Source organism: Syngnathoides biaculeatus, chromosome 18 (genome assembly GCF_019802595.1).
Source record: "Syngnathoides biaculeatus isolate LvHL_M chromosome 18, ASM1980259v1, whole genome shotgun sequence".
In the NCBI taxonomy this organism is placed as follows: domain Eukaryota; kingdom Metazoa; phylum Chordata; class Actinopteri; order Syngnathiformes; family Syngnathidae; genus Syngnathoides; species Syngnathoides biaculeatus.
This window is the reverse complement of record NC_084657.1, coordinates 9983349-9994528: the sequence shown is the minus strand read 5'-3', so window position 1 is coordinate 9994528 and position 11180 is coordinate 9983349. Positions and strand designations below refer to the sequence as shown.

Below are 11180 nucleotides of genomic sequence, written 5' to 3'. Positions count from 1 at the left end.
CAAGTGATAGATAATAGAAGTGGCCATACAGTTTACCGATTTGAAGAAGGGGCTATGAAGGGAACACTGTGAAACTGGTGTGTGTGTGTCCTGTACATGACATTTACAGCTCTGTATTTTTATTTGCATGTTCCTTTGACTTCATTCGGTCTCCTCTCCAGGTTCTAATCATCATTCCATGTCACTCAACAGAGGCAATCTCACAACACTTAGAAACAAGGTGTCCGGGGACATGTATCCAAAAGACTCTGAAAGAGCAAGAGAGCAGGACTGTAATACGAAATCTCAGCAACGAATATTGCTTCTACTGCATCTTCACCTTACAGTAAGTAGTGGGGAGGAAACATTTGTTGGGAAGTGAGCTAAGTGCTGAAATACTGAGTAGGTCATCTCAAAATTCCCGCCCAATTTGAGGAAGTTTGGCTTAGATGGGTAGTGTTTAACTCAAGAAAGCAGACAGACCCCGTCAACTTGTTGTCTGACCCTCCCCGCATTTTCCATAACTGAAATACATTAGAACTCTTGCCTTGTGGGTCTCTGCAAACAGATCAGGTCACGACCATTACATGCAATGAACGCAATGATTCTTCTCATGAGTGCCGGGACTTACAAGGATCCCTTTTCTCTTTGCCGTTTGTGAGGAGGTGCCCATTGTGAGAGGCGTCGGCGGCAGGTCTCTTGTGAGAAGTCCGACTCAGCGTGGCCCTGTTGGATGTTGAGGTGTCGCCCCAGGAACCCATATGCTGCCGTTCTAGCGTGGAAACGGTCACCATGCACTCCTCTGAGGGGTCTGAGGCTGCACTTGCCCATGAGCTGTTCATCCGGGAACCGGTGCCGTGAAGGCCCTTTGCTGGAAGTGCACGGGTTGTTGGGACGGACACATTTTGACAAATGACACCAATGAGGCAGAGAACATCACACTGGATCCAAATGGGCTTCATATTTCGGCGAACATGACAATATTCCGATCCAGCGCATCTCAGATACAATACTGGCTGGAACTCAAAAAAAACTTCTCTTACCTTCTGTGTTGGTGTCGTTTCGTCTGGGCAGGGTCCCAACCCTATTTGTCTGGGATTTGAGGCCAGTTAGTTGCACCCTCTTGTGACCAAGGCTATGTGTGTTCTGCAAACTACGATCTGTTGTGCCAGAGCTGTCTGAGCGACACAGCTGGGTGCCTTTACCTGGACCTGGACATAAAAATGAACATATGTCTTTGCGTTTCCCAGGAAGCAATCTCAGATTATTTATATGTCGATGTCAATCAAAATAAATACATAACAGTGTTCAACTTTATCAATCAGTGAGTATGTTTCCCGAGTTGCAAACCCAAACAGTAAAAAACAATCTCCTTATGCTCTATATTAAAAGAATAAATCATGGGTATGAATAGATTGCCCAAGTACTCGTGGATGATCCTCTATGGATCTCCTGCCACCATTCAGGCACTTAGAAAAAGTGACAGCTGAACAAACAGTAATTAATGTTTGCATTTCTAATATTGTGATTATTTTTAGTCCCACTGACCTGCGTTTGCCTCAAAATAGCATATTCAACGATGAAAATGCACAAATTCAATATAGAATACAAGTCTGCCCATTACTCTATCAAACAATGCCGTTTAAAATGTTGTTTTTTAATTCCTGTGGGGCACGCTGTCATGTTTCTTTCTAAAGGAAGGAATCCTATTTATAAACGCATCTTTTTTTTTAATACGTGAAACTTTTTTAGCTGAGCTCTACACTTCTATACACAGTTTTATGGCCTTGATGTCTCTTTACTCGAATGACTTCAAGGAAATTTTAACAACCTGTCAGAATTGAACTTTTACAAAAAATGATTTACCGTGACAGAAAGTATCCTCATTTGAATTTCAATACTTTCAATGATGAATGTAGGTTTTATTTGAAAACATCACATGTGTGTGTCATCCAAGAACATTCACGTGAGCCTGTCTTCATCAGAATATGCACATTTACCCATACAAAAGATATCAAATGTCGGCACTAAATTGAAATTAGCCTCTTGGATAAACTTTCAGCGTGGATAAGGGCCAAGTTGTTGGTCTGCTTTCTCAGTGTCAGCCATGTCAAACATACCTGAGACCTCAAGGTTATCCACAATGTGTCCAGGAGTATAATCGAAGGCGCAGAAATTCTTTGACACCATTGCGTATCTTTCTTCCTCCTCATCGTCAGAGAGGCGGGTGTCTCCCAAATCCGAACCAAGCGTTGAAGACATAAAGTCCATTGGCGGGATGGCGGCGTTGGACATATTTGATTTGCTCTTCATGTGCCTGTTACAGTGCACACATACAGAAGATATTAATCAGACACATAACATGTAATTTAAATTTCACCACGTGGTCAGACTGATAAGAAAACAAGATGCCAACATGTGCAGTCAGTTAACTGATTACATGCTCAGTGCTGTTGGCTGTTGAGCAAACAATGTGGCTCTAAATGGAGTGGATAAAGGATATATGGATGGTCAAAGACTGCCACCAACGTGGCCGTTATCTCTCAGCTGTCCTGCGCGACGGCTCACGAGGCAATGCATGCCTAATTACCAACCCTATTTACTGATGTCAGAACAGAGAGCTATTCCAAACCATTTTCCAATACTCCATCTAAAAGCATTAAAGAAAAATGATTTTTTTTTCCCGTTAACTCTTATCAGGTTGGACTAAATTCAAGCTATCTGTTGAATGCACTCTCTCCACTTTGTAACTTACTGAAACCAAATTTCAATTAAAGACTGTGTTGCTGTTTACCATGCTTGCTTGGCGACTTCATACTGGTAAGCTCTGGTCAGCTCGTCCAAGTGGGCCTGCAAAATCGATTGCATCTCCTCGTGGTGGGCCGAGCTGAGTGATGACGATGACGGCTGGTTGTAAACGGCGGCTGCCGTTGCTGCTGTCGCCGGCGAGGAGGCTCTTCCTCTTAGAGGAGGAGTAGGTCCCCTCTCCTCCTCACCATCATTGTCCAAACTCGGGTGGCGGTAGGACGGGAGCGAGAGAGGTGGGGCCCAACTGCTGCTGTCGTATCTAGGGGAGAGCATTCCCTATTTTTATATATTATAATTGCTGACTTTTACAATTTTGTGGCTGGTTAGAATCGAACTCAGCAATACAATAAACATTGTTCTTTTATTAGGTATAATGGTCTATTTAATTTCATTTTTCTGCATTTACAAAGGTAACATTTTTATGGCCAATGAAGGTAATAGTAATGGTAATTATTGTGGCATTTTTTGTTGTGTAGAACTGCACCTAATCTGCGACTGGACCTTGATACGTTAATCGGAAAGGACGCAAACTCCAGATAATTATTGGCTGCTAATGTGGATACACCACAGAGAAGAGTGTTAACAACCCTGCCAAATTTCGACAATTAAAATTATGAAAGCACTCAAGTCCAAATGACTCATGCTGCAAGTGCGTCACGGACCCAGTTTTAGCCATGCGCCCTCCCCAAAAGCAGGGAAATTAAATGGTGAAAATCACAGATGTTATATCTCCACAATTCAATACTACATCCTTCTCAGTCTTTGCAAGTTTTTAGCAAGTATGTTCAAACATCTGCAATGTATTCATAAACTAATCAGAAAATCCATTTGACAGGGTCATTAACAACATGTTTACAATTGGAGCTACAACATGTAGAACTGTTCTACGTAGTGACGAAGATTTCGGTCTGTTAATTAAATGCCTGTCATAGCGTCAGTCAGAAAAGACAGTTATTATTTTTGTCAAGTAGATTTTTGTACTGAATCTCATTCAATTTCACAGGCGTGGGAGCTCTGACCGCAGAGTTCTGACTTCCTATGTGCGCTTGTGGTCTCATGTTTGCGTGTGAGTGGACTGATGAAATATGAACGCATCTTACCCTCCTCTGTGGCTTTCCTGGGGGTAATGGTCAAGGTCAACCTCAGTACCAGGCAGAGGGTGCATAGGTGGTGGAGGCAGGGGCATGTTCGCCCAACATGTCCCATTTGATTTAGGGGTCTTTGTTCCACCCTTCACCTTCTTTTTCTTCCCTACTTTTGTACCTGAGGGTGGGGATCAAGAGATGGAAGTGTAAGACTTTTTGCTGGCCCTACCAACAAATGCCTGTGTGGACTCATACAAATATTTGTACATTTGTTCACCCTTTTCTACACGTAGCAATGCAGAACTGCCTTTAAATCTATATTTTCCCAAACAGACTCTTTTTTTTTTTTTTTTTAGTCATTACCTCTCTTTTTGTGTGCTGATGGCAAACGATGACTTCAAAATGTTGTGATATTTCTCAAACAACCATCAAAACCAGGGGCAACCTATTCCATAAAACCTCTTCTACATTATCTCTGCGAGTTGTGACATTTAGCTGAGCACAAAGCTTATTGTGCATAGCACAAAAGTGCACACAGAAATGCCTTCATGATCCGACTGAATATATTAAACACTACACATATATAGACATGTTTATATTCCGTACGTACACTGCATACTCATAACGCTGATACATGCCGTATCAAGAAAATCCAAAGAAATGCGTCATGATTGTTTGACATTTCTGGGCTAGATAAGCTCCCAGGGTAGAACTCTGACCAAGACAGAAGAGTAATTAAGAGCATTATCCTCAGGGTTCATTTGCAGTGAATATGTAAAAAAATACGCTCTTTTCCATTTTGCACTTTCTGTGGTTCAGTGTGCCAACTCCCTTGTAGGAATTCTACTTCTAAAAACATAATCGTCACGCTATATTTTGTTCCCGGGCATTTTTGTGTGCACACACACACACACTGACGTACACAGAAGGACACACAAACAAAAATTTGTACCAGTGACAGGGCGTCTATCAGTTAGCGAGTAGCCCAGGTTGGCTATTTCCTGCTGGGCCTGGAGAGAAGCCTTCCAGCGGGGATCTGGTCTGTCTACGGCCAACTCGTGGAAGCTGTTAGACTGAAGTATCTGCGTGGTGGCGTAAGGGGTAGGCTGGTTATCTTGCACTGGGCTGGTGTAAGCTGCCTTCCCCATGAAGTCAATGCTGCTGTAGATGGCCCCATCTGACAGCATGGTGCCTGTCTTCTCCACCGCTGCAGACGGTAATACATCTGTGACAAACCAGTGAGGCGGTACAGGGATCACCCAAAGATTAGATGAGATGAATTTAACAATCTTTAAGGTCATTAACACTCCCTGCTGCTCTTGTTCTCATTTGTAAAAAAAGAAAAACAGCTCGTAAATAGACTTGATCTGAATGGAAGTGATGGTCTCCAACCATAATTAACATGCATCATGCTGAGGAAGCCCGGTGGAGTGTTCACATGATGATGCTCAGCCCTGCAGCTGACCAGACCTCCCCTGAGCTTGACGAACATGTAAAACCAGCGCGCATGCAAACCCTTATTACGGTTAACTCTCGAGCACGCCGCACAAAAGCAGCGCATGAAGGGAAAAATGAGGCAAAAAAAAAAAAAAAATACATGTAATAACACAAATTGAATTCCAAATATCAGGCGTGTCAAATCACATTAGCAAAGTATTGCCCTCAAAGGCACTTTTAATTTCTCAGCGTGTTTGTTTTAATGTCAGGCCTTGTCACTGTGCATAACAAATGATGAACATCAAAAATGTCGGGCCAGGCAATGCGAGCTGTAACTGCCATCAGCCAGCCCATGTTTACCTCCTCGGCCAAAGTTACCGCTGCCTTTCGGACTCCCCAATCCTCCGTCTGCTGGAAGGCTCGTGGAGGGCCATGAGTCTGCCAGCCAGGGTAAGCCAGGGTCACCCGCTTTCAACAGCCCTGGACGGCTTGAGGAACGGATATTCATAGGGACATAGAGAAGATAAGATCCACGTCAACACATCAGAGGCATATTATTAAATAAATAGCAACGTTCATTTTAATGACGATGCTTTTCCTGTTTTGTTCAAAATAAAATGGTGTGAAATGTATTTACTCCCATGGAAAAGCCTCAAGCACAAAGAGGAGTGCAAAAATGCGGGGCATAACATGGCAAAATCAGACTTCTGTCTCCCCTTCAACTCCACCAGCCAAAAGTCTCCCTGGAGAAACCACCAAGGCCGGAATACTCACTTAATCCGCTTTATAGCCTTAGCACAACAAAAATTTACATTTTAAATTGAGAATCATGGACCGCCTCTGGCAGCTCAACTCCATGGCTGCGTTGTCTCCATGGAAACAGAGATAGAAAAAGACCAATAAGTGGTTCAGGAAAGGCAGCGTTTATTTTGTTGCTGTGAAATACGGTTCTAATTTGTATGAGCACTGACTTTACAAATGAAAACTTGTGAGCAGCGCTTCAGCAACAACAAAAAAATGGACCATTTGCATGCTGTATCAGCTGCTGTTAAATTGGCAAAACATTTGCATGCTTCATGCGTCCGCTTTTCATGTTTACTTTAATGCACACGCAAGACATTTTCCACTGGGCTTGACTCGCCAAGCACCGTGGGAATTCTTTGCAACTGACTCGGTGAAAGCTCAAAGTTGTTTCACAAAATATGTCAATAAGTTCCATTGTAAAATACACAAGTACACACGTGCATTTGCATACATCTGAGAAGCATGTGACAATGCCACTGTTGGTGTGTTTATTTTAGTCCATCATTTGCAAGAATTTCCATGGCTCTGGATGATCTGATTCAGTTGGAACAACATTAATCGAGCTTTCTTTTTATCATTATGATTATTTCTATTTTTATTGCTTTTTCCTCCTTTTACTATATGGAAACACTCATTACAAGAGCTAATTTGACATGTTTTTAGTATGCACATAATTCTAGATTAAGCTTGAAATAAGAGCTTTTCATTATCTTTACTCCATTTTTTTGCCACCATAAAATCCAAGTCATCTTTCGCACCAAAAAGGAAACATGCAAAACATGCCTACAGCATTTGTGACAAACTGGAGAAGTCAGAAACTTTCCAGGCTTTTTGTGGTTAGAAGTTGAAGGAAGGAAGGCCTTGCTCATGCCTACCTCGACCATAAATGCTTTTGGTGGTCTCGGCAATCCGACCAGAGACCCTTTGGTTACAAGCGTCATTTTAAACATTGGAAATTCTAGGTGCAGCACACGGGTCTTTCAGATTTCTAAAGCCCATTTTAAACGGCACATTTATCACCTCTTCCCTTCTCTGATGACTTTCCCATTTGTCCTTACGTTAGCAGTGAAGGACAGTAGCCTGCCCTAATTAATTAATTAGTTGCCCTTGTACAAAAATGGGGATTAATGATGACCAAGTATGTAATACATCTGTTATGACCATTCCGTATAAGAAGGCAGCACTGGGATATGTAATCAAATTCCAATACGGAACTCGGATTATAATTTACCTTATGGCACTAAAATTTGTACTTCGACACCAGATTGAGATTGAAATCCAAAACAGAAAATCTGACATTTTCTAACTCTAGAAAATAAAATGACCTCTTACCTTCCATTTCTGATCAGACCTCTGTCTCTTTGGAATGTGACTTAAAAGAAAAAGGGAAAAATACAAACAAAGTTCACAATGACATAAACAAAAGAGGAGCGTATTGCTGCAGAAAAGAAACAAAATGGATGCAATAGAAAGGCTGCAAAAGGATACCTGCGCGGGTAAATGTGAAGGATTGCACTGCAATGACAAAAAAATAAAACAAATCCATGAAAACACAAGACAAAATAGATTCAAATCATATGCAAATTTGTAACAAATTGAGGCCCTGTTGCCAATGATGAAGTATTTGGAAAATGTCACCATCATTACCAGTTCAAAAAAAAATTACACTGAGCGTTTTGGCTTAGTGGCGAACATAGAAACATTCTTTATCATTGCTGAAAATAAAACACTTTCACATCTACAGTTTAGGGTGGTAAAAAGGGATCGGAGAAACAGTGCTAAAACACGTAAATCTCTCTCGAACAGGAAAATACACAATACATACACAAAATGCACATTAGGAAAACAGCAACACAGTTCACCAAACGGCTAAACATATATATTCCATCCTTAAATCCTGTGCTTCGTGTTAATGTGCAAACAACGCTGTCGAAGGTCTGATTATGGGAGGTGCTGTTTAATAACTTATCTCACATGAATGGATGACAGTGCTGAAGCACACTGCTGATGGAGCGTGGCAAATTTGAGGCACACCGCTGCACAGTGGATAAACGTAAATACAGCCTATTTCCACCAGTGTCGAATATATTTATATCCTTCTGCCTTCTCGGTAGCACAAATGAAGTCAAATCTGCGATGACATCAAGTCTCATTGGGGCGCAAGACCCAATGAGCTTTGAGATTCTGTATTGATGCAGAAGCATGTAAATTGATTTTTACCTGCATAGTTGCTGAGTCCTTTCCGTTTTTTTCTCCTCCAGTACAGCCAGGCACTGAAGCCCATGAGCACAATCCAACAGGCTCCGCCCAGACCTGCGATGAAGGCCGGCTGTTTCACCACATCTGAGATGCTATTGTTGCCCTCCGAGCCCGTCATTACATCCCTCTGCTCTGCACCTGGGGACCCCACGTTTACAGACATAACCACAAGGGAGAATAGTTCCAAACGGTTTGATAATCTAGTGAACAATTTGATTGAAAAAAAAGAAAATCCAAATGATTCCAAAAATGAAATGTGTATATACAAAGTGGACATTGTGAATGAAGTGCATCCAATCAGTGGAAACATTAACACACTTCCAATACGAGAGCTACATGAACAAAAAAAAAATGCTCATTATTTGTGGCTTCAGTTGGAATTTCAATTATGTTGCTACTCTGATGTCACTCAATTATAGAAATTATTGAAATACCTCTCAGTATGACGCAGCGCTGTTCGACGTGATTTCATTGACGGCTCAGATCGTAAGACAGATTTAAGCTGTCATACCCACATTCACACCGACGGGAAACTCTTCAAGTGGTTTTTCAAACCTTCGGGGGCACGCCCCCCTTCTTGGAAATTGTCCGACTGGGAGGTGTCCTAGCACTGAAAATTGTAAAAATGGTGGCAGGTGATAGCACTGAAAATTGGAAACTGGAGCAGAGCAGAGGGGATTGAAAAAAAATCCGCAACCCCCCCTCTCATGACACTGTGCCCCTTAGGGAGTGCTCCCCAGTTTGAAAACCACTGAATTAACTTAACATACATGTTTGGAAATGTGGTAGGAAACCCGACTACATGCCACTTTTTGGTTTTATTTATGGTTTAAATTTGAAATTCTGGATTGGTTCTGCTTGGAATTTAGAGCTGACCTCAATGGGGTAAATAGTGGAATATCACACACACACAAATGTGGACGACCCGATGGACCATGCAAAAGAAAACATCTAAAATAACTAAATAAAAATAAATAACAAATATAAACAGGGCCAGGGCATCCAATATATAAGCAGAGTTAATCAATTCAGCAGTGCACTTATCAAGTTGAGCCTAAAAGACACGAGATTGACAGAGCAGCTCTGACAGAGTTTGATTTTCTGTTGCAGTTACTGTGCTGTGAAATTAGATTCACAGTCTCCGGCAGGAACCCCCAATCTGAGACACACACACGCACACACAAAACGCACACATCATTAAACTGCAGCCCACAGGCCTGTGTTTCCCCTTCCCTGTCTGTTAAGGCTGTTATTATTTATCAGTCAAAAGCCACAGATGAGGAGCATCTGTCCTGGGCTCCAATATTGACTCTGGGTTTATATACTCTGAGAATCCTTTTGCTATTTTATATAAAGTGATAGTATGATAAGCTCCAGCAAAAAAAAAAAAAAAAAAGATCCCTCTGTACTTTGTTAGTGGCTGCAGCCCATATATTGAAGAGGATTATTGATATGGCAACAGTACTTGGCAGTGTTACCAAACACTACATGTAATGAACCACAATTGATTTTTCAGTAGATGTCTGCAGTGTAAAGAGCAATCTTCTTTCTGCAGGGTGCTAAATTGATAAATCATTTTCGCAGACCCCAAACTGTGATGGACCCCTTGGTCTAGCCATTATTAGGGCATTTTATCCTGACCTCACGTTTGTGTTTGTGTGTGTGTGTGTGTGTGTGTGAGTGGATTACCCAAAGTGATGAGCTGGGGCGTGCTCTTGACCCCCACCCCAGCGCTGGTGCTTGCAGCTACCTCCACACGGTACTGCACTCCAGCCTGCAGACCCCCGACCACTACTGAACGGATGGTTGCATCCACAGACTTATTGACATGGAACTGGGTTTCGTTAGCCAAACACCAGATCTGGCAAACACAAAAAAAGTCAACAGAATCCATTTTATGCTTGCTGCAGTATATTGAAAGGTATAGGGTGGTTTTGTCAAGTGTACGGGCCTAACTCTACCTTGTATTCCTGAATGATGCCGTTCTGTTGGTCAGAGGGTGGAGGGTCCCACGACACGCTGATGGAGGTGCTGTTGTTGTTTCCGACTGTCAACACGGTCACTTGCTGTGGGGGTGCACTGGGTGCTGATGGGTCAAATAATAACACAAAACCAAGCACGTGTTGTATATTAAACAGATATAGATTCCGTTTTTCAAACAAATTGTCGAGTTTGGAACAACATGAACGCTCCAAATAGTCCATAAGTGTGAAAGTGAGTGTGAATGGTTGCTTGTCCATAATTGTTTGATGGCTGACTGGTGACCAGTTCAGTGTGTACACCAGAGGGGGTGAACTGTAGTTTAACTGCAACACTGAACAGGATAAGGGACAGAAAAGAAATGGAAATGATCATTGTGCTTTATTTATTTATCTTTAACTATGCAAGACCGTGCAATACTAATTTAAATTAATTCTTTCATGAAGCTACCTGGCTTGATAAGCCACATGGGCGTATTGGAGATATAATGAGAGTGCAGGCAGCAGGGCTCCAACACTATAATCTATGCAATTTAACACAGTATCTTCTCTGAATGGACGACTAAACCGCTTGGGGTCCACAGTTTCCATTAAATCCGTTGTAATGCTCCAAAATGGGTCGGAGAGAATAATTAGCTGGAAACCAATTCAGACGGTACAAAAAAAATAATGCTATCTGTAGGCAAAGCATTGATATGTACAACATGGCATAAATGTGCAAAGGAGGTGGGCCATGATTATGATTGCGATTGTCCACCACCTGTTTGGACGGCAAAACGCTCACTGTGACTTGACATTTTCAGATTCATTTCACAAATGGGGAGAGAGA

At 42.0% G+C, this 11180-nt stretch overlaps 1 protein-coding gene across 1 annotated transcript in view; it reads right to left on the bottom strand.

Annotated features, from left to right (window-relative positions):
• LOC133491666 (roundabout homolog 2-like) overlaps positions 1–11180 on the bottom strand; it is a 57410-nt gene continuing 46230 nt past the window's right edge. The window contains 13 exon segments of the mRNA XM_061803092.1: positions 1–248; positions 611–850; positions 993–1184; positions 2100–2296; positions 2774–3046; positions 3888–4050; positions 4825–5097; positions 5670–5797; positions 7446–7485; positions 7602–7628; positions 8334–8510; positions 10062–10233; positions 10334–10458. Of these exon segments, the coding sequence (XP_061659076.1) occupies positions 247–248; positions 611–850; positions 993–1184; positions 2100–2296; positions 2774–3046; positions 3888–4050; positions 4825–5097; positions 5670–5797; positions 7446–7485; positions 7602–7628; positions 8334–8510; positions 10062–10233; positions 10334–10458 (2009 nt within the window). The 3' untranslated portion in view covers positions 1–246.